General features: G+C 44.6%; 2 protein-coding genes across 16 annotated transcripts in view; one reads left to right on the forward strand and one right to left on the reverse strand.

The window, feature by feature from the left end:
- Positions 1 to 336: 336 nt before the first annotated feature.
- UCHL1 (ubiquitin C-terminal hydrolase L1) lies at positions 337 to 8,326 on the reverse strand. The gene is made up of 9 exons (XM_060278854.2): positions 8,232 to 8,326; positions 7,792 to 7,803; positions 6,072 to 6,200; positions 3,459 to 3,609; positions 3,187 to 3,272; positions 3,040 to 3,087; positions 1,964 to 2,033; positions 1,180 to 1,238; positions 337 to 786 (listed from the first exon to the last, which is right to left on the reverse strand). The coding sequence occupies exons 1-9, from the start codon at positions 8,262 to 8,264 to the stop codon at positions 700 to 702; spliced, it is 675 nt and encodes a 224-aa protein (XP_060134837.2). The 5' UTR covers positions 8,265 to 8,326; the 3' UTR covers positions 337 to 699.
- Positions 8,327 to 14,525: 6,199 nt separating this feature from the next.
- The window catches only part of APBB2 (amyloid beta precursor protein binding family B member 2), a 162,904-nt gene continuing 154,025 nt past the window's right edge, over positions 14,526 to 23,404 (forward strand). For 10 of the 15 annotated variants that reach the window (XM_088658922.1, XM_035112958.3, XM_088658926.1 and 7 more), the window contains exon 1: positions 14,739 to 14,951. The gene's annotated coding sequence lies outside the window, so the exon portion shown is untranslated. Of the gene's footprint in view, positions 14,952 to 19,630; positions 19,691 to 23,404 lie in introns of those variants that run through there. The other 5 variants (XM_035112957.3, XM_088658904.1, XM_035112960.3 and 2 more) reach the window with 3 other exon arrangements.

The following is a 23,404-nucleotide window of genomic DNA, read 5'->3' on the forward strand; positions in this document are numbered from 1 at the left end:
TTCATTGGGCCTTTGTTGTTGTTTACAGGGTGGCTCTAAAACAATAAGCATTTATCCTGATTATGCTGGCAGTATCATTATGTCTCTTCCCATTAGTCATGTTTTCATCCTGCACTCCAGTGCATTTCCCAATCACTTTCCTAACCTGCAGGCTTGTAATTATTATTATTATTATTAGGACTAGGGAGCATCTTAATCCACATTAACTGTGCAAACTTTGAAGTTTTGGAATGTGCTTGAATCCCACCAGCAAAATAGTGACAGCACGAAGACACCCCTAGCTACTCTCTTGCTTTATTAGAAGACGGCCGTGCAAAAGAAAAAAAATCCTTCTGCTTTGGAATACCAAGAAGAGATTTATTTTTGTGATTGACAAGAAGTCACAACAGCTTAAAAAGAAACTTTGGAGGCACACATCCAAGTAAGCCCTATGAAGCATTTAAACAAGTTGCAATCAAGAAGGGATCCAACACCCAACATATCTGAAGTGCCGAAGACTTGGAGCTAAAACTTTTAGGACCAGCTCTGCCGAAGCTGCTATGAGTAAGTAGTGAGGGGTGTTGGGAACGAGGCTAGGATCAGCAGGACACTTTAAACTGAAGATCAATAACAGCAGTGCTTTTGTTTTTTAAACACAAGTACTAAAGCACTGGGATTGCTTTCTGTGAGGGCCTATGGAGTCGCTCTAACTCCTGAACTTCAGGCAGACTTGCTTAGCGCCACAGCAGAAAAGCGGACCTCTCCTTGCTCACGTTCTGTGAACTGCCGGCAGACCTTGGCAGCAGCCTGAAAAACAAAACACACAGGTAGTTATCCTACTGTTCTAAACGCATGGATGCAGCGCCTCTCTAGACTTGGCATCAAGTCGACCACATCCATTAAGAGTGTGGACTCACGTTATAGTTTTAGCCAGTCGTTATGTAGACTATCGGCATCTATACTTCTCCCCACTGAAGTTGTGAGCAAGGAGTAGCTATAAACAGCGTTCTGATAGGATGCTGAGAATAGCAGAAGCCATCTTGCTAGCTCCTCTTGAGAGCTCCCATCTCTAGGCACTGTGCCTTGCCCTTTGGTTACAGAATGAGAAATACACAGATCTGCCAAGTAAGGAATGACACACATGCAGTGCAATCTAAAAGACTTGATTATGTCAGAAATTTCAATTATAAGAACGCTTACCTTCAGCATGGTGTCATCCGAACTCACTCCATGATTTACAGGAAAAGGCATTCGTCCATCTGCAACCAAGTTGTAGATCAGGTTTATGACTTAACCACTTACTTAAAGTATGCAAGCAGGTTGCTAAAGACCATCGCTAGTACTGGAAGAAGCAACTTAGGCCATTCCTTTGTGGGGCTGTTATTCATTTGCTTCTGGCCCTACTTTGCAGTAGTGTTGCAATGCTGGGTCTCATCCCCTGGTTTTTCTGCTTGCAACCCAAGCGGCTGCAGATGTTTCAGAAGCAGAACAGATTTACTGCAACAATTAATATGCAGTCTCTCTGCCCCTCCCAACCTGCCACCCTCAGGATGTTTTGGATTCTAACCATTGGCCATGCTGGAGCTGGGTCCCAACATTATCATCATCAAGGGGCCAGGTTGGCAAAAGGGCCAATTTAAGGTTTAGTATTAGATTCTCACCCTACCCAGCGCCGCCTTCTTGAAATTCTTGCTATTGCAACTTTGCTCTCGACAAAGATCAGTTGCCCCGGTGAAAGCAGAGGGACATGTTTTGGGGGGCTGCAACAGGCCGCTTCAGACAAGCAAACCCCTTAATTCCAATGGGAGGGGGCAGCAATCCTTGCCGATGTTGTGCTCATCTCCTAGGTAAGCCACAGGCTGTTTCTAGATAATGTGGGCAGAAGCTGGCCACCCCAATTCAACTCTCCCCCCCCCCCTGACCCAAGAGAATCCAAATTTGTTTTACGCTGTGTTATACTGGGGGAGGCAGCACACAAACCTACCCAGTTCATAGAGGTGTCCATCCACACTGGCAAACAGAATGAAGTGGAAGTTGACTTTGTCATCTTCAACCTATGGAGGAGGAAGGGGGTGCATAGGATGATCAACAAAGAAGAATATTTTAGCGACACTCTGCTTCCTCATTCTGCCCTTTTGGGTCCTCATAAATAACCTAACAACCCCCCCCTTTCTTTCCTATGCCACATCCTTCCTTATGTTCCAATATATACAAATAGGCCACTACTGCCTTGTCATCTGGCACTGCAAGTAAAAAAAGGGTCATTGGCCTGACAAACCATAAGATTTCTCCAGGATTACAGAACCCCAGACTTGCTGGCCCATGTCTAAGTAGGAGTTGTAGACTATTTTTTTATTGCTGGTTTTGCCACCAGGAGGAAGACAGCCATATTTCTTATTTTGGCTATTTATCTACTGCATAATTACCGAAGTTTTTCCGTGTTCTAAAAACACGTGGAGGAAGGTATCTCACAGGGACCACAGCAATGAAATATTATTATTTATTGTTTAAATAGTGTGCACCTTAAGTAGCCTGAGGGTGTCAGGCACCAAGCAGCCCCACTAAGCAATTTACCCAAATGACCCATTTAATAACTCAGAGATGTGGGACACACCTTTCAAGAGTGTGTCCTCTAACACACATCTTGAAAAATTCTGGCGGCTGTGCCATATTCTACTCCAAGCACTGAGGTTTAGCTTTGACTATGCTGTCAGTCTTGCTGGTAAGACCACTTATTTTAGAATCCAAACTACTTATAAGGACTAGCGGTGGGTGGAAAGAGGGGGAGATTTCAGTGAAAGCCAAAACACTACGTACATAATTCCACAATGCGTGGAGTGTTAAAAGCATCACACTCGGAGCTTGGCCTTAGTGCCAGAAAGCAGTTTTGCCCTAACGGCTCCACCGGTCCACCTATCCCATCCATCTTCACCATTTGAAGTGGGGAGAGAGGCGTTTACATTACACGGGGCCTGTACTATTATACCCTACTACCCGTCGCTAGTTCTTGGCACCAACGTTTTACCTTTGGAAGCCTATTTAAGTTCAAGAGGAATTTACCCGACATTGGCCTTCCTGTGCTGCTGCATTGTGGGCGTCTTGAATGGCCTGCAGAGGATGATAAACAAAACAAGGCATATTTTTTTAAAGGAAACCCTGACGTGGGCACCATTAAGAAGCTCCCACCCAAGTTCCCATGTCATTTACCTTGTTGTTTTCAAGACGTTTTGCCCTCTCATCAGGAGAGAGGTCAGCTGTTGCAGTGAGGAACTCCTTGAGTACAGACCCTTCATCTGCCAATAAAAAAGGGGGTGGGGGAATAGCAGAACACAGGATGATGAACCAACTGCAAGTGCAAACCTTAGGTTGTCCAATGAATCCATTTCCACCCAGCATGTCAGCAGTTGCACAGGTTAGAGCCAATGCCATCTCCTACCAATGGGTTTGTACCCCTTGGATGACTCTTCCCCCATACTTACCAAATAAAATTTTATCTTGGTTGTTGGCCACTGCATGTAGAAGGCCAATTGTTCCACAGGAATTACTGGCCGTCTGCTTCACAAAATAGACTTTGGAGCTCACTTCTTGGCCCTTCAATTCTTCCATCTGCTTTTTTCTGAAATTTTCATGCTACAAATGTGCAGGTGTATTGGTCAGGCAACATTATTTTTTCCATACAATTTATATACTGCTTGATTGTTCTTGCTTTTTTTTTAAAAAAAGAAAAAACTCTCAAAGTACAGTGGTGCCTTGGTTCTCAAATGCCTTGGTTCCCAAATGCCAAAAACCCAGAAGTGTTCCAGTTTTCAGACGTTTTTTGGAAGCCGAACGTCCGATGCGGCTGTCGGCTATTGTTTTCAGGGCGCCTGCACCAATCAGAAGCTGCGCCTTGGTTTTTGAACATTGACTTCTGGAACGGATTAAGTTTGGCGCTTTTGTTTTTGCTATTTATTCTGCGTTTTTGTGGCTTTTTTAGTTAATTTGCTTTTGTGGCTGTGTGGAACCCAGTTCAGCTACTGATGGATTGATTGTCTGACTGCGGAAATGGATAAAAGCCCCCCCCCCCCCAAACTGACTATCATCAGTGCAGGTAAGATTTTTTTTTAAAAAAAAAATTCTCTACAGTGCCGTCTTATCTATTTTATAGTACAGTACATTGATTATTGCTTTCATTTTATGGATTAATGGTCTCGTTAGATAGTAAAATTCATGTTAAATTGCTGTTTTAGGGGTCGTTTTTAAAAGACTGGAACAGCATTACTTTCAATGGGAAAGCGCACCTTGGTTTTGGAACGGACTTCTGGAACGGATTAAGTTTGATAACCAAGGTACCACTGTAAAAACAGTTAAAAACAGCTATTTAAAGCATTCAAATATTTTAGCAACAAGCTAAAAACAATTAAAACACATGTACTTTGTCTACATAACTGGGCAGGCTTGTCTAAAGAAAGATGTTTTTAGTAGGTGCTGAAATACCGTAGACCACAGGGAAGGCACCTGCCTAATGTCAGTAGGCAGGGAGTTTCAAATTGTGGTTGCTGCCACACTGAAAAATCAAATGTATTATGTTGCATCAATTAACAGTGCCAGTTCCAGAGAATAAAGACGTTCAATGGACATTTTATGGGGTCAGGTGATCTTGCAGGTAAACTGGTCCCAAATTGTTAAGGGCTCAAAGCGTTTCTTGACCCATGATAATAAACTTTCAGCAATCAAGATGTTTTACTTGTGCTTGTTTTTTATAAATGCATGCTGGGAGGATGAGAAGCCACTGTATGCTAGAACAATTAAAATAATAATAATAATAATAATAATAATAATAATAATAATAATAGGTCAGCCAAGAGTCCAAAGTGAGGTTGCTTCAAAATCTCAAGCATTTAGCAAGTGATCCATGCTATCTAGCTTATTACAAATGGTTTGTGGCTAATACCTACCACAGAAAAAAGCATGCAATCCAATGGAACCAGTTCAGGGAAAGCGACTGAAGCATGCTTCAAATGAGCTACAGCTGGCAACATAATTTGGCTAAGTCATTATGTACATGCAGTTATAACCCTTAATCATTAGTTCCCGTAAAGACTTCCAGTGCAATGCAGTTTCATAAATGTATTCATGAGCCCCGTTTACAGTCCACAGGCAAAGATTTCCAACTATCATGGCATCACTAAATATGAAACTGCTTCAAGTAAATCTCCATAGATCCCTCAAGAGGTGCACAATAACCAGAATAACATGGGAATAAAAGAACTCTAAATAGACATGCAGAGAACCAAGTAGGTACAAATATCCAAAGCTGGCCCTTTAACAAACCCCTCAGTAGTAAGAATCCCACAGCACAGGATTCTAGATGCAGCTGTTGCTGGAAAGGCAGATTTCTCAATGGACTTTTAGTCCTCCCCATAATCATTCTCTTCAAGAATGACGATGCTTTTTTCATCTGACCCTCAGAATTCTTAAGAGAAGCTCTTTCATTACAAATCCACCTGTTCTAGTTTTTCCTACCAAGATGAAGTCATCGTAAGCAACGCTGTGTTTGAGACAGCCAATCCAGACAAGAGATCTAATTTTAATGACTGCTCCTTATTTTCAGAGGCCTGCTGCCAATTCATAGCGGCATCCGCTGCATAGGTATTCAAAGTTATTTAAATGGCAACGAGGGTTCACGATTTGCAGGTTGGCAGATCAACGATCCTAGACCACATATGTGTAATACAGCTTTCGGAAGCTGTCAGAGCGATCCAAACCTTGATCTGTTACACTGAAAGCACAAGCTAAGTGCTGCTTGTGCCCGAAAGCCCAGACAAGCAGACACTCCCCAAAATGGGAGATTTTCAGGGGGCCGATTTGGGATAGCTAAGAATCTGCTGGATCCTAAGCCTATTAGCTGCATGAGCCCTACTGCTGGGCATGGCAAGACTTTTCCTGGCCGGCAAGGGCTGACCCTGCTTGTTCACTATCGCAGTTTAGGATTATTACCATCCTTTGCACGCCAACAGCATTCTATAGAAAGCCGAGAGATTTTCCAGCGTCCTTTGCCTGCCAAGCAGCAGGTTTCACCTTCCTGCCCTTGCTCGACTTCAATTACTCACCTGAGCAGTAAGGGGAAAGAGTAAGAGCAGAGCGCAAGCTGGGTTGGGAACGGCATTCAAGGAATCCTCCTCAAACCCCAGCACATCCACAAATCTCCAGCCAGGGGCAACTCCGAGGCGGGACAGCACCTGCAGGTTTAAGGGAGGCACAAAACCAGGGAGAGAATCAACTTCAACGTGACACCCTAGTGCTCTACATCATTAATCTGGAGTAGAAAAAAAACATTCCCCTGTCCCTGTAATCTCAGGTTAGTCCTGGCACCCTGATGATATTTCTGGACTCCAGCTCCTATCATCCCAAACCCATTGGCTAGGGATGGGGGCTGCTACCCATCATCTCCTTAAAGGTACCACGTTAGTTATGCCTAACTAACGGCCTCGGTCCTGTACACCTGAAGGAGCGTCTCCACCCCCACCATTCAGCCCGGACACTTGAGATCCAGCACCGAGGGCCTTCTCGGTAGTGGCACCCGCCCTGTGGAACGCCCCCCCCCCCAGCAGATGTCAAGGCAATAAGTAACTATTTTACTTTAAGAAGACAACTGAAGGCGGCCCTATTTAGGGAAGTTTTTAATATTTGGTTGGAAGCCACCCAGAGTGGCTGGGGAATCCCAGCCAGATGGATGGGGTATAAACAATAAATTATTATTATTGTTACTATTAAAAGTTGCATTTCATCAGTAGTGGAAAGCTTTCCCCCAGTAATCATCACTTTAGTTATGCTAAGGAGGGCAGTCAGTGCACATTAAGCAAAACGTTGTTGCATCTGGAGAGGGGAGGAGACATTAGAGCCATGATTCCCACATGGGGCACACACCCCACAGGGGAGCAATTCAAGTATGAGTTATTAACAGTGAATGGCCCTTTAGGCTTCCTCCACCTGAATACTTCACTTTTTGAATAATAATTATATGTCAGGGGGCGGGTCAGGATTTTAGAGGTGCTCAGGTGGGGCATGGCCAAAAAAAGTTTGGGAGCCACTGCCATATGACTCAGCCCCAAGATCCAGTTTCCACACCTCAAATTCTTTTCTACAATAGATGTTGCTGCATCCCTGGCAACGTGGAGCGCCTGAGCATACGCAGAGCGCCTCAGCCGTTTCCTAAAGACTTGGAAGGACGGTTACTGATAGCAAATGAAAAGCTGACATTTTGGTACATCAGGCCAACAACATTTATGTAAACCACCGAAGCTTCCACTAGGGTATAGAAATAGCACCCGCGTGACAAGACGAGATCTTGGAATAAATCTTCCCGATTCAGAGATGCTCCTAGGACCTTCTGCATGGCTTATAATGGAATCAGGCTCAAGATCTGCAGGGAAGTGGGGAGAGGAAGGGGCTCAGAGGCAGGGGGGGTGTCTCCCCTCCCAACTCTCTTCCTAAGGGCCCCTTGCCCTGCCGTGACACAGCACAAAACGCGGGGCCGCAGCGCCACCTGCCGCCCATTCCGCGAACAACCTGCCCATCATGACTCGATGCGGGAGCCCCCGGCCCCCTAACCCGTTTCCCCCCTTTCCGTTGGCCTAAATAGGCCCACGGGCAACATCGGTTAAGGATCCAGAATGAGAGTTATGCATATGTTCTAGGGTCAAGGCGGTCCCGCCTCCCGATGATTTAAGAGAATGAAAAAAATGAATGAACTGAAACGAAGACTTAAGGAAACGCCCAGCCAAGAGGAGCTGCGCCTTATTCCTTCCCCAGGTCTCGGCGGCCACTCACTTTGTTCAGCATCTGAAACACAAAAGCAGCAGAAAGATGAAGGGAATGGAGGTTAGCAGCCTGTCTCTGGGCGGCGCCCGCCTCCCATCTTGTGTCTGGGTCGCAGAATCGGCGAATAAAAGGAGACCTGGGCGCCGTCGATGTCTGCATTTGGGGATTCCCGGGGGAGGGGGTGGAGAAGGAAGAGAGGACCCTTTGCCCCGTTTCCATTTCTATTTTATTTTTAATGCCGGAGAGACTGCTGGCCGCCTTTATCTCTCCCCTCTACGGCATCTCAATAACGCCAGGGGTAAGAATCTGCACGCGCCTGGAGAGGCCAGCCATGCACAGGGCACGCCTTGGGGCGGGGGACACCCCCCACCACCACTCCCCATCATGCATGCATGCGTCCACATCACCACCACCCATCTAGCCCTAAATCGAGTAGATTTCCCCTTCACCTCCGGGTTGATCTCCATGGGCTGCCACGCCATTGTCTCGATCTCGCAAACCTGCCCGGCCGAACTGCGCCCAAACCTGCAACAAACCGTGCGCCCCCAAAAGAAACACACGCCAGCCTCCCGCCCACCGCTCTCTATATATCGCCACCGGGCTGACTCACTGCAAAGCAGGAGGAGGGGGGGAAGGAGTTGGGGTAAGAGGCGAGCCCAGAGAAAGCCGCTTCCCCGCGACTTGCAGCAATGGTACGTTCCCGCCCCCTTTCCCACCCCTCCCCGCTCCCCAAGGTGAGCAAACAAGCCTCTCCCCCGATCGCGCCGCGAGTGGGAGATAGGCGTGGTCGGGCGCCCCTCCCCGGGGTTTAGTACAATCCTCAGGTCGCCTGATCTCACTGGGTCGAGTTTGCCTGCAAAAAAGCACGCGGGGCTTTGGTTGAGACTGGAACCCTTGCAAATGGACGGGCGTTTGCAAGCGCTGGTGCTAAGGCGAGCCTTTAGCAACGCGAACAAGCTGCATTATTAAATTCCGACGTCGCAAATACAGCAACCGGGGGAAGTGATCTTGTTTTCCCCGCTACTGTTTGCAAGGGGCGAGGGGTGGTGGTGTCTGGAGATGCGCACACACTTTGAATCGCGCACTAGCAAATAAATACATTTTTTTGCTTGTTTCCCCAGACGCCTAGCAAGCTCTGAGAAGTTGCTGTTGCAAAATCGGCTTGCTATTCCTTGGGGATAAAACGGAGAGGTTTATTTTGCTTTGCAGAGATCCTGTTTCTTTTAACAGGTGTATGACGAGCGGAAATTCAAGAGGGTGGGGCTTTGATCTCATCTACAGTATGAGTAAAAGCGTGACCTGTCTAAATGTTTGCATCTTTCTCTCCAGTGAATCTGGTGAACTGCAGCTCGTTTTATTGATGTTTAAATTGCAACCTTGCCTTCAATCCTGGTGAAAAAAGCATTGCATTTTGCTGTTTTGCCTTTCTCACTAAAACATGACTTGGCAGAATTGACATTGTTCAGAAACGGTAGTTCATTCAAGCCTCACGGGCCTTGCTCTCATGTGATGCTGAAGTTACTTAGGGTAGACAAAGGACCTTTCCTCACACCTTAGACCTTTGTCCAGCTACATCCTTCTTTTAATTTCCATGTCTGGTTGCATTTTTTAAAAAAGCAAACATTCTAATGTGGGTAACACATATCTGACACACTGCTACGGGGATTCTTGCTGTTACTAATCTTAAATGCGGGAGGCAGTGGAAGACAGGAGTGCCTGGCGTGCTCTGGTTGGTCCATGGGGTCACGAAGAGTCGGATACGACTAAACAACAACAACAATCTTAAATGATACTTAACTAGGGAAAACAAATGCTGTTAACATGAGTGTGATTCCCAGCTTGAATTTTTTGTTCCAAAATCTAATGATTCAAATACCAGAGCAAATGTTGAGGAAACAGCAGAGAATAAACCAGTTTATTTAGGATTCTGGAAAAGCAGAATCACTAAAGAAAAAAGGTTTTAAGGAATGAAAAGAAGAGGGATTGGGTATCCCAGCTATTGAAGCATGAATGCACCAGTCATACCTACACTGGTTTGAATACAAATATGTTTATTTTAGGTCAAGGGAAAGAGTAAAAACAGACTTGAGATAATTGTGCGTTCCAAAGAAAGGAAGGGATGCTATAATGGATCAAACCAAATTATCAATGCTTTTTTAACAGTGTGGGATAGATTTAAAAACTAATTAGAGCTGGCGATATTCCAAGTAGCATCTATATTATCACATGAAAGATTCAACCATGAGGTCAAATTAGCTAATTTTTTTAAGTGGAAAAAATGAGTTTTAAATACCTGCAGTGGAGAATCCCAACTACAAAGGCATGAACAAGCAGAAAGTATCAGTTTCTACAGATAAGAACGTACTTGAATAGGGAAGAGCAAAGATACAATAAAAATAGAGAACAAACTGGCTTTACCATAAATACACTGTTGGCATTTGATGGCATACACAATGTTAGAAGATGAACAATTAAATAGTCCTGAGATGGTGTTTTTGATGTTGTTGGGGCCAGTAATGGTGTTGTCCAGGTGTATGTGGCAGCAAAGTTGGCATCTGGGTTTATTGCAGGTTCTGGTACCAGTGTCCATGTTAAGTCTGGGTGGTTGTATTATTGTGGGTGAGGATGTTCGGTTTCTGATAATTGGTTCTCATGGGAAACTTGCAGATTCTTGCTTCACACAATTAACTCAAGGCAGTGTCAATTTACAACTTACAGTGTCAATTTACTCTTGGCAGAAAGCCAAGGTCTGCCTGGCCTGGCAACAGCTCTCTGATTGGTTAATGACCAGCACTGAACTCTGTTATCTAGGAATGCTAGCACAGTTGTTTCTTGTTGGGTGTTAGGAGTAGGAGTGCTGCGTCTGGTTGGAGAGAGCGAGACAGAGAGGATTTATTTTGCTTTGCTTTGCTTTCTATGCAGAAACTCTGCTGGTTTTATTTTCTTTTAATAAATCCTGTAAATAGTTATTCTGTGTCTAGCCGACTAGTCATTTCCACCTCAACTAGCTTCTGCGCTGTGCAGGAAAACTCTGCTACGTTTGGGCTAAAGCCACTAGTGCTATGCCTGACACTTCAAATTCTAAGAGAGGAGTTGTTTAAGATTTGGTAGGCAATGAAAGGCCTTCCTCCCAGAGCTTGAGAAAGAGAACTGTCATTGTCTAGGAGAGGTTGTAGATCTCTGATGATGCACTGAACTGTTTTAACTTGGGAGCCATATGTGATTACTAGTGGTGTTCTGTTATTTGTTCATCTTCTAACATTGTGTATGCCATCAACTGCCAACAGTGCCCTTCAGCTCTCTGTATTGGACAAACAGGCCAAACCCCACGCCAAAGGATAAATGAACATAAATCTGACATCAGGAATCACAAGACAGAGAAACCAGTAGGAGAACACTTCAATCTCCCAGGACATTCTATACAAGATCTCAAAGTAGCTGTCTTATTGCAAAAGAATTTCAGAAATAGACTGGAAAGAGAAGTTGCTGAACTGCAACTTATTACCAAACATACAACCATGGAGAGACCTGGTCTGAATAGAGACATTGGATTCTTATCTCATTATACATGATAAAGCTATTTTTAGCCATCTCACCCCTGGCTTTTTCCTGTAAGACCAATTGCAGTCATTAACAGTCGTCAACAGGTTTACCACACCTATCAGGCAATCCCCCATTCCCACCACCCTTCTGAGTAATACCCCTCCCCACCCTCTCACTATATATAAGGGTCTGGTGACTTCTGTTTCAGTGTATCTGAAGAAGCGCATGTGCCCCACAGACACAGGGATTGGACGCAGAGACTGGACGCACATGCACGCTCCCCCCCCCAACCCCTCTGCCTGCCATTTCCCTACCTGGGCAGTAGCAACGACCTGAGGTGAAGGTGGAAGATGGGTCCGTGTGGCAGCAGCCTTCAGCAGCAGCGCCGCCTCTTGCACCACATGAGAGTGTCCTGGGCTCTCAGCCTCCCTCAGCAGCCGCAGCTGCCCCCAAGAGGCCTCGAAAGGGAGGCCCCCCGGGAGGGGGCGGGTAGGTCTACTCAGGAGGAAGTGGGCTTCAGAAGGCTGCCTCCCCTTCTCCTCCCAGACGCAGGCCCGCCGCGGCAGGAAGACGCCCGGCAATGCGCCCACACGTTGGGGGGTGAGGTAGGCCGCGGCCCCGCCGCTCCTGTCACATACATTCTAGCGCCCATCACATACGTTCAGTCGCCCCCCCCCCCACGTGTCACTGCTGCCGCCAAAACAGGCCGAATCGCGGCCTTCTCCTGGGCGCCCGCTGCCCAGCTGGGCTCAGCGGAGCGCCCACTGCTAAAGGGAGGGAAGGCTGCGGCCCTCTAGCGCCCGTTTACTGAACGGGCTGAATGACACTAGTTATTTAAATAAAGCTGTAGCAGAGCTACAAAGTGGATGGCATAGTGGTTCACATGAAGATGCTTCTAACTTTATGTCATGAAGTGGAAAAGTTGCTAGTTGAACAGCAATGGAAATAAGGCATATGCAGGAGCTACTGAAGAAGTTGTACTCTGTAATATCAAGCTTATAGCTTTCTGTTGGCGACAACCTGTCTTTGGTTGCCTTATTCATAAATTTAAAATAATATCAACCAATGTGTATTCCGGGTCACATGACTGTTCATTGTGTTAGGGAAAGTACCACAGGTAACAGGATAGACCTTTTAAACACACACACACACACACACACACACACAAATTCATCGCGCCCCCCCGAATGTCCAAACCTAGTTGTGTGACACTATATAACTTATAACATGCAAATAACAATAAACAGGAAAAAAATAAATAAGTTTTGTAGATCTTTTAGTTTTGCATTCAGGCAGGTGATAAAATACTTAAAAATGATAGCAATGTGTTGATCATCTAGCTTGTATTTTTTAGTGTCCATAGAGAAAAGCTGAAGACCTATCCCAAGGAGAAATCTAAAAGAGAATTTTTTGACTGTTTTAGCCAAGACCCTTTAAGACTCCCATTTTAATGTAAAGAACAATCCTCTTTGTATTATATTTTCCTTCATGTTACGGGCAGACGACATGAACAATAAATAAATAAAAATTCAGCCTTTGGATTTTTACATTTGGTTTATAGCCCTAAAGGATTGTTCAACGTACAAATGGACACTGTGTCTTTCTAGCAAGTGCACGAGCCATTTTGGCACCTGAGGCGAACCATAAAATGGCGTCCTCCCAGCAGGGAAAAAGGGATAGGTGAAGATCTACATTGGGAACGAGGGGGGAACAAAGATCTACAATGGGGACAAGCGAAGGGGCAGACCAGCTATTCGCCAAAAGGCCCCGTAGAAGCGGCATTTGGCAGAGGGGCTGCCAAGGAGATGGCAGATCTGGGACTCAGCTACCCAGCTGCAAATAAAACGTTTTGAATGCTTTGTATAGTGCAATATGCAAATGTGTCACCAAGACGGCGACAGCAAGCTAGGCAAAATTCAACGTATTTTTCAGAACGTTTTAAAATAAAGCATTTCCACAGCGGTTTTGTGTGTGTGTGTAGATTCCACCTCGGCCTCCGAGAAATGGGCTGCCATTGTCGCTGCTGCCATGACAGCAGCAGCAGGCAGCCATTCGTTCCTCGGAGGCCCCTGTGGAGTCTGCCGCCTGAGGCGGTTGCTTCGCTTTGCCTCACACGGCGGGGTGGCCCTGCTTTCCAGCACCTTCCCGTTACTGTTCCGAGGCCAAATAAAGCCTTATAAAATAAAATAAAAGTATTAGGAGGTAATTTGCTAGGGCCCCCTCCCTCTGTCCTGATGTTGACTGCCTAGGGGCGTCCACTGGCAATTTCTCGAGACCTTAAATGCTGACACATGCAATTCCCACACAGCCCCATTATTCTGTGTTTCTTTTTTCTTTTCTTTTCTTTTAAAAAAACTTATTTCAGATCTGAATTTTACAGCATGCTATTATTTGCAGGATAACTACTTGAAAATGATTTATAGGTGGTCTTTAACTCAGAGTAGGCTTGCTAAGATGTATAAGACTGAATCAGATAAGTGCTGGAGATGCAATGAAGCTGAGGGAACGTTCTTTCAAATGTGGTGGACCTGGAAAAAGGTATTGGGAAATAATCCATAATGAATTGGGGAGGTGGGGGGGAGAGAAATGTTTAAAAGCACTTTCCCAAAAAAATAACCCTAGTCCTTTTTGTTGGGGAGAATTCAGATGGAAATTCCCAGGTGTTAAGAAGGGTTATTTATGTATGCCACTGCTGTGGCCCGTGTTTTGTTAGCCCCCAAATGGAGAACGAGCGAGGTCCCAACCAAAGAATGGCAACTTGAGTTGACAAGAGTATGCACAACTTGCAGACTTATAGAATAAGAGAACAAGAAGAACGTAAGTTTAGAGAAGACTGGAAAATGTTTAGTGAATATATGGGGCGAGATTGTGTACACTTGAAAACGTGGGCAGCATTAAGCTAAATCTAACAGTGCAAATCAGGTTTGATGGATGCAATAATGGAACGTACTGAATGCTTTGAAATAAGCAGGGATTTATGTTATGCAAAATGGACCATGGAAAGAGAAGAGAAGTCACTGATGCTTTAAGGTTGTTTAAATGAATATTCTAAATTGTAAAACAGAAAATTTAATAAAAACTTATATATATAATATATATAATAAAAAAGTTTTATTTCATATTGTGAAACCGCCCTGGCCTTGATGTTCGGAGGAAGGGGCGCCAGGCGACCCCTCCTCCACCCCTCGCTTCGCCTCAGCGCCGTGCCGGGGCGAAGCGAGGGCGACTCCCGGCCGCCACGACCACCTGAGGCGGTTCCCGGCCTCCAGACCTCGCCCAATTCCGTGAAAGCGCAAAGGCGGGAATGGAGGGGAGGAATGGCGAGCGCAGGCGCCCTCGCCGCCTCCTTGCAAGGCCCGGCCTCGGCCAGAGGACGTCGCCCTCTCCCTGAAGCCGGCCTCGCAGGAGGAGGAGCCGCCACAGCAGCAGCAGCAGAAAAGGCAGCAGCGGCCGCCGCCAGAGGCCGGGATTGTTTCCTGGGGAAAGCGCAGCAGGCTGGGAAAGCGTTTCCGGAAGGCAGGCGGACAGGCAGGCAGGCTGCATCCCGCAGCTGGGCTGGGAAGAGCGGCTCGTGTGGGCAGCGGGGGCCGGCCGGAGGAGAAGCAGCGGCGGCGGCGGCCGAGCGGGTAAGTCTGGACGGGCGACTCCTCGCCCCTTTCTGCGCGGCGCTTCGTCCTACGGAGGCGGCGGGGAGGCGCAGGAAGGAGGCGCATCTGCCCCTGCCAGCTGCCACATCTGCAGCAGCGGGGCTGGATCGGGGAGGCGGCGGACGGGAGCGGAGGGTCCTGCTCCGGCAAGAGGCGGCTGGGGGGGGCGGGGGCGGCGTTGGGCACGGACCCCAGGCTCGCCTCGGGGTCCAGGAGAAGTTGCGGGCACGAAATGCCTCCCGTGCGCCGCCGCTCTGCTGCAGCCGATCTCGAGTTGTAAGGAGCAAACTCCGGTGTGTGCCTGCGCGGGGGTGGGGGTGGCCACCCCCCAATCCGCATTGGACTCCGAATGCGGGATCCGCATTGGACTCCGGGTATTTCTGGGCGGCGGTGCCCACGGTGCCTGGCGTGAGGCCGGGTGGGATCGGCGGCGGCAAAGGAAAAGTCGAGGGAGGGGAATCGGGGGCGAGCTGGGCAGGAAGGGAAATGCAAAAAATGCGAAGGGAGGCGAAGGCGAGGTGGGGGGCTGCCTGGGGTCGTCTTTGTGCATGGAGCTGCTCCACGCCCTGGTTTGGCCCTCGATGCGTGTCCCTTGCTGGCATCCCCCCCCCGGCCCTGTCCTTTCCCCAACCTTTTGCCAGGCTGCGGTGCCTGCGTCTCTCCTCCCAGGGCCTAAGGAAGCCGAATGCTGCACTAGCCGTGGGCATTCACATTGTCTCCCTTATGCGCTATGAGCATTGCTTTTATCTCGGATGCTTCGGTTGGGTCTCCTCCTTTCCTCCGGGGACTGTGATGCCGCATTCTTAGGGACACCCCGAGGGAGACGCATGGTTGCGATGCGATGCGCTGTCAGAGGATCTGATGCATATCCGATGCAAGACTGTAGGGAGCCGGGCTTCCCCTCCTGCCTCTGAGGACATGGGATTGGATGAACAGATGAGGCGGTGAAGGCAGGCGACCCTTCACTGCTGGAGCCCCCATATACTGGCTCCTTCCCCTCCCCTTTTTATATATTTTTTATACATTACAACAATTATTCAACAAATATTCTGACATTTCAAACTTCAGCTCCCTTCCCCATCTTTGTGCGGTTCGTTGCATTTATTTTCATCATTTCCTGCATACTCCAAATTATCTTAACATATTCTTTAGTTCATCTATTCTCATATCTACAGTATTTCATACACATTTTTGAAACTGAAGGTTTTTACAATAATCAATAAAACATTTCTATTCCTTTCTAAAGAGTTCATTGTCTTGAATTCTTATTCTTCTGATAAGTTTCGTCATGTCTGCATACTCCCATTAATTTTTGTAGCCATTCTTCTTTTGTCGGGACTTCTTTCCATATTTAGGCAAATAACATCATTGCAGCTGTAGTTGCATACATAAATAAATTTCTATACTGCTTTGGTAGTTCTGATCCCATAATTCCCAAGAGGAAAGCTTCTGGTTTCTTTTTACAAACGTTATCTTTAACACCTTTTTCAATTCATTATATATTATTTCCCAGTAAGCTTTAACCTTACTACAAGACCACCACATATGAAAAAGGTATCTTCTTTCTCTTTACATTTCCAGCACTTATTCAGTTTTTATTTATACATTTTTGCCAGTCTACTAGGTGTTAGGTACCATCTATAGAACATTTTAATATAATTTTCTCTTAAACCATAACATACTGTAAATGTTATATCCATATTCCTCCCCCACCCTTTTAAATCAAACTTCGCATATAAAACTTTTCAGGGCCCAGTGCAGTGTCATCTATACACCATTCTAGACCAGGGGTTCCCAACAAAATTTTCTCGAGGACCCCTCATCGAGCCGCTATTGTGACAAGGACCCCTATTAATTCCTAATCCTAAAATTAAAAAGTGAGAGCCAAATTAAGAGTCTTTTTATATTTTATATTTATACGTTTTTTTACAGTTACAACAGAGTACTCCATCAGTATACAGTTAGTTTTAATTTTCAGTTCTTAATGACATAAGTTAAATCTGTCCTTTGAGTCCATTATTTCTGAAATATTAGGTTCCAAACTTGAAACTTTCACTCTGAAATCCGACCGCATGTCGAGCCGATTCCTATATTTGTTTTTCATGAAACACATGGAAGAAAATGCTTGCTTTGTTTACAAACACTACTGTTTTGCAAAGAGGCAGCGCACGCCAGGGAGGAGGGAGGGGAATGGAGAAGACAGGGTACCTGCGCAGTAGCGCACAAATGAAGCCGATGCGCGCAAAGCATCTTGGGGAGGTGAGCGTTAGTAGAATGCGCGCACTGCCTCTTTGCAAAACAGTAGTGTTTGTAAAGCGCCACCTAACGGCATACAGCAGAACTACTGCCTCTATCTAATTCTAGTTTTGCGCTAGACTCTGCTCATGCAGGAAGCGGCCAAAACAAAAAATCTGTTATCATACGAAATATATTTAATATATTTTTTATTCTAATAGCATCTTGCGGACCCCTCTGGCATAGCTCGCGGACCCCTGGGGGTCCCCGGACCACCTGTTGGGAACCACTGTTCTAGACATAAAAAGTTAGCATATGCAAATTTGTGCCATAAGCCTGCACCTTTAAATACCTGGTTGAAGCAGTGCCTCTGTTGTGTGAAGGAACGAAAGATGGCAAATTTTCAAATAAGGGGAAGCAGAATGCCATTGTTGCTTAGCTAAAGTCCTGGTAGTTTGTTGGTTTTCCAGGCACTTTTAATTCCTTTCTCCAAGGTACAGAAAATGCAGAGGCAGCCGTGTTGATCCATAAAGTGAAAACCCCCAAATTACAGTCGGATGACACCTTTGTTAAGACTAGTGAAACATTTTGGTTGGTCCCAATAAAGGAATTGCCCTACTGTGGCTCTTGGAATCCTTTTGGCATGCCAGAGGATAGTGGCTATGTAGAGTGAGTTAAGATTTAAACAGCAAGGCAGCTGTGGAAGGAAGTGACTTCTAGAAGATGTTGTGGGCGTCCCCTGCTTTATTTAAAAGATCACAGATCTAGACCTATAGTCAAGGTTGTTTTCATATTTCATTCATCAGGAAAGAGAAAGGAAAAGATCTCTGCCATACGTTCAGTCAGTATTCTACCAGAATGTTGAGTAAGCAAGCATTTGACCTCTTTAGTGTTCAGACAATTAATGCAAAGGCATCAGTTGATAGAGAAACATACAGGATTGTAGCATTTTTAGTAATAACAAAAACAAAACCTTGAAACAAAGTTGTATTTCAGTGAGTGTTGCTTTTTTTTTGCATTGATTTATAATGTCTCTCCCCACCCGACTTTTTAGGCCTGACCACCAGCATAACATTGTGTGTGTGTGTGTGTGTGTGTTTGTCAATTGAGAGACATGTTTTGTTGCGTCTGGGGCAGATGAAGGCATTCAGTTGTACCGCTGCAGATGCACCATGGCTTTTCTTCTCTCTGCCCTCCTCCCATATTTAAATCCCATATTTAAAAATGATAAAAATTATATTTACCGTATTTAAAAATTGTAAAAATAATGGCATATAAAAATAAAATATGGCATATTTTTAAATGGTAAAAATTATCTACAAGACTTCATTATTAGTTAATACGTACTGTATATTGAGTCATGGAAGTGGGTTGGTTTCTTCTAGGCCTTGAATCATGTGGCTTCAGAATGTTTTATCAGCTTAATGTTGTTTAATGAGATATTTAAAATAATGTAATGAAAAGGCATGTTTGAAATCTAATACACATTGATGTGCCTGATGGGATACACTTTAGAGCTTTAATTTAAGCCTGTGGAACGATGGGAACTTGCTAATTAAAAAGCAGATTGTTTTCACTTTAGCACCATAGCCAGTAATGTGGCTGCAGAATAGAGACATATTCAAACTGGAAATAAAATTTGCATCATGAATTGGAAGTTAAGATTCTTTCTTCTGTTTTCTAAATTTTGAGGTGCTTCATTGCCTTTTAATTTTTACCTGTGCCAAGGAATATTGGCGTTGCTGAGTTCACTTATATTGAATGGTCAGGTTCTGGTGGACGACAAATCTAATTTAGAGCCGAATATTATTTATTTTATCTTGAAATGTAACATTATGGTGTATTGCCTAAATCTATGGTGGCTTAATTTGATCATGTTAGAATTTGCTACGTGTGCAGTGCAATCCTAAGCATATTTGCTCAGAAATAAGTTGGGCTGTGTTCAATGGGAGATACTCTCAGATACATATGCAGAGGATTGCAGTCTAAAATGCTGTTTGCTATGCATGCCCAGCGACAAACATTTGGGTTGCAACCCCCTATGTGCTTACCTAGAAGTATGTGCCAGTGGAACTTACCTGCGTAGAAACAAATAGGATTGCACTGTAATCAAACTTCTCTCTGCACAATTTTACATGACTTCATTCTTCTCTCTTCCCCCATCACTACTGAAATCAGCATTCCTGTTTGTCTCAACTGTGCTGCCTTTGCAACTTCTTTTCTCCTGTTGCTGTCAACTCAGCCTTGGCCACTTGACAAGTCTTGGTATTGTTGCTGCTTCACTCCCTCCACTGATCCTTGAACTTGGACATTTTTCAACATGTTCTGCTGTGTTGTCCATTTCCAAGACAGTGTTAGCGTATTTTATTTTATTTTTATTTTATCTTATTAAGATAGTTGCCTTGTTTGTCCTAGGCAGTACTGTATTCTGAAGATATATAGGAAGTCATTGGAGTTGTCATGCAATGGAATGTCTGAGACATGTGAGTACAGTAGGACTTAGTAAGTGTGCTTAAGATTTCATCTTCTGTTTAATAATGCTGACTTGTCATTGTAATACTCCGTTAAAATTCTTCATGGCTCATTGGCAGTTGTCTTAGATTTGTTAATTCCCAGATCTGGAATGCATGTTTGACAGTACTGTAAGTGGGGTCAACTCAGGATTTCCTTGCACTAGAACAGGCATAGGCAACCTTGGCTCTCCAGATGATTTGGAACTACAGCTCCCACGATCCCTGACCACTGGCCCTGTTAGCTAGGGATCATGGGAGTTGTAGTTCCAAAACATCTGGAGAGCCAAGGTTGCCTATGTCTGCACTAGAACAAGCTTTTCAAAACTAGTTTCTTCCAGAAGTTGTTGACTGCATCTCCCATAACTGCTGACCATTGGCTATACTGGTTGGGACTGATGGAAGTAGGCGGGCACCGGATTGACGAAGACTAGAGGGCTAAATCTGAAATGTGCAGCAACCTACTGAATTCAGCAGAATTTACTTCTGTGCATTTGCTGCTGTCCAGGTGTCCCCTGGAATAAACTCATTTACTTGGAATAAGAGGGTGCTATGGTGTTAGGAAAACTTTTGAACAAGTGTAATGAATTCCTGAGTAACAGATTCCAAAAGGGAAGCCATGGTAGTTTGTTGAGCTTCTGACCACCCCTCTGCTAGAACAGTGCTAAGGATGGAGCAATTTGCTCCAAAGCTGTGATATCCCTGTTCATAAGCCTTGCAATGCAGTTGGCACCTGGGCGCCTGCTCCTCATGTTGTGTGTTCGTAGCTCAGTTCATTATTGATGGTCAGGTTGACTTTCACTTCTCAGCTGATCTTTCCTTCCATAAAATGTGATATTTTGCAGGCATCTTGTGTTCTGCATTTCTCACGTGGCATGTAAGGGGTTACTTAAAATTGAATTGATGGAATAGAGATGCTGTGTAATGTTAGGGAAAATTCTGGGTGCGAGGCTGCCTGCGGTCCGCTGCGGAATAAAGGAAGGAGTCCAGCTACCAACCGGAGCAAAATAGCAAGGTTTATTGTACAATAACAGGGTTACAATAACTTTTTAAAACTTCCCACCTCAATCCCATAATACATTTCAAAAGTGTCATTCCTACATCATAGTTACATAGCTAAACGTCAGAAAAGGGGAGGTACATACAATATTAACATACTGGTAAACAAGACTAACATAAGGGTAATGGTTCAGGGCAAAAGTAAATGTGTGATAAGTACCGGGAGGAACTTCTTGAGTATTCACAGGAAAAGAACAACAAGGTCCTGGTTTTGCATGGGTGTCTGCCACCTGGGTGGGTCTGGTGATGGGATTGTTGTTGTTGTTTATTCGTTTAGTCGTGTCTCACTCTTCGTGACCTCATGGACCATAGCACGCCAGCCAAGATGGGATTAGGCTTGGCCAACAAAGTGCCTCTGGGCACTTCCTGGAGTCCCTTTTCAAGGGCAAAATAGTGTTGGAATGGAGGAAACTGGAGTTGATTTTATATGATTTTTAAAACTAGGTAACTTCCCTGAGCTGTCAAGTTGAAAGGATACGTTTATGCATATTTATAACATTTAACAACTTTAAAGATGTGCCCCCCCCCGTGATTTCCATAACAGTAAACACCAGTGGGATTTACCTAAATGTATGCTTATTTCTCTTTATGTTGTTTGTATAGTATCCACTTTGGTATAAGTATTCTGTACAACTGGGAGAAATAAATTTGAGTTGAATGTAGTTATTCAAATGGGAATCCTTAATTATATAAGTCTTAAGGTTAATTTGAGCACATTATACTATATTAAAAGCTCTCTTTAATGGCTGAGATTTCTTTAGCTCATGCACCACAACTACACCATCTGTCTCAATACCTATCATTTTGTTTTGGCACAAATGTTACCTGCTGATAACTGATATCCAGTGAAGTCCTAGATTCACTAGACCATTGACATTAATGGACATTGAAAATCACAGATTGTCTGCAGACTTGAGCTGTAATCCTACATACACATTTGTGGTAATACAATGAGGCTTGGTTTTTAGTAGAAAAGTATACAGCTGCACTGTAATGTGCAATTCTGTGTTACATCAGTCCATGTTCTTAAAATTATCGCGCAAGAGCCCATAAGAGTCGGGGGTCTGTTGCCTGGTGCTTTTTGGCATCTCTGCAGTGTTGTCAAAATAAAAGTTTCAATAGCCTCCTGGCCAGTAACCATTTGACACAACCGTTCTCTCTCTGTCCAGGAAAAGAGTATGATAGCAGGTCTTTAGACACCAAGTATGGCTGGGATCTGTCAGGGCAGAGGTCATGGGGAGGTTGCCTAATTGTATTCCTGGTGCAGTGAAGCTGTAGATTGGTCTGAGGGTGAAAAATAATACTTCATGTGATGGCTGATAGACCTGTTTTCTAATGTATGGTATCTATCCAAGAACAATTTATACATTAAACCATGCAATTATACAGCAGGTAAGCAATAAAATAAAAAAACCCAAGTTGAAGGTCAAAGTAGTAAAACACTTTAAGGTGTTACATCTCTGAACAAGCTTATTCACGGGAACTATTAGAAGTTAACAGTCCAAAAGATGACTTGGATTTCAATTATGAAGGAAGAAACAAGGGAGGTTTTACAGCCTCTGGTCCATTCAGATGCTTGTTTTCTCAAATGACGCAGGAAAGTAGAAGACTCGAAGGTTATTAATCTACTACCGGTAGTACCTATACTTAAGAAGTGTACAGGATATATCTAGATTTTCATGGAAGGCCTTGAAGCAAGGATGCATTGGCAAACAACACAGTGAGGCATATTACAGTTTAGTAAAGATTCAGAAACAGTCAAAGCAGATGTCCTGTAATCGTGGTCTTCTTCTGACAATCATTTTGCAATTTCCAATGACATTTATGTGTGTACATATAAATCAGACATGTATGATAATCAGTTCATATGTATAATCAATACATAAGGTAAGGAAAAGGGATCTGTCTTCTGCCCGCCTATATAAGCCTATCTCAATAGCTTTTTTTAGAACTAAAATTATTAGGTGACATTTATTTATAAGAATTTTACACAACCCTTCATCCAAAGGCAGTTCACACACAGACACACACACACACACACAAAAAAAATGCAAGATAGAAACTCAAAATACACGATAAAAATCATTGTCCCTTGGCCTAGTGTGACCAATTTTAATTTCTGTGATGGTGCCTGGTCTGTTTGCCACCTGCCACTCAATTTCTATGGTAACCAGGTTCCGAACCTGAGAAGCACAGATGCAATTCATTTCCTGTAGTTAATATTTTCATTAGCTGACCACCTGCATCCTGCACGAGCCAAAGCTTATGATTTGTCTTGATGAAGTAGAACATATCAGAAGTATTCTAGGGCAGAGTTTTCCAAACTTTTCATGTTGGTGGCACACTTTTTAGACATGCATCGTTTTGTGATACAGTAATTCAGATTTGCATCATTTCGCAACACAGTAATTCAGTTTTACTAGCAAACCAGAGGTTAAAGTAACCCCTTTCCAGCCCCAGGAGGAGCGTGGGGAATGTTCATGCGACACACCTGCACCCTGCAGCCGACACACTAACGTGTTGCGACACATAGTTTGGAAAGCTCTGCTCTAGGGGTTCTCATATTCTGCCATTGCAACACTACTTCCACAAATGGGAAAAAGTTGTCCAAGCCTTCCCTAAATAAAG

Source organism: Zootoca vivipara, chromosome Z1 (genome assembly GCF_965207765.1).
Source record: "Zootoca vivipara chromosome Z1, rZooViv2.hap1.1, whole genome shotgun sequence".
Taxonomy (NCBI): Eukaryota; Metazoa; Chordata; class Lepidosauria; order Squamata; family Lacertidae; genus Zootoca; species Zootoca vivipara.

Coding starts and splice junctions, on each gene's coding strand:
- UCHL1 (XM_060278854.2), bottom strand. CDS start 8,264: ATGGCGTGGCAGCCCATGGAGATCAACCCGGAG. Junction 3,610..6,071: donor TCTTTCCCCTTACTGCTCAG/GTGAGTAATTGA, acceptor GCACATTTGTAG/CATGAAAATTTCAGAAAAAA. Junction 1,239..1,963: donor TGGACACCTCTATGAACTGG/GTAGGTTTGTGT, acceptor ACTTGGTTGCAG/ATGGACGAATGCCTTTTCCT.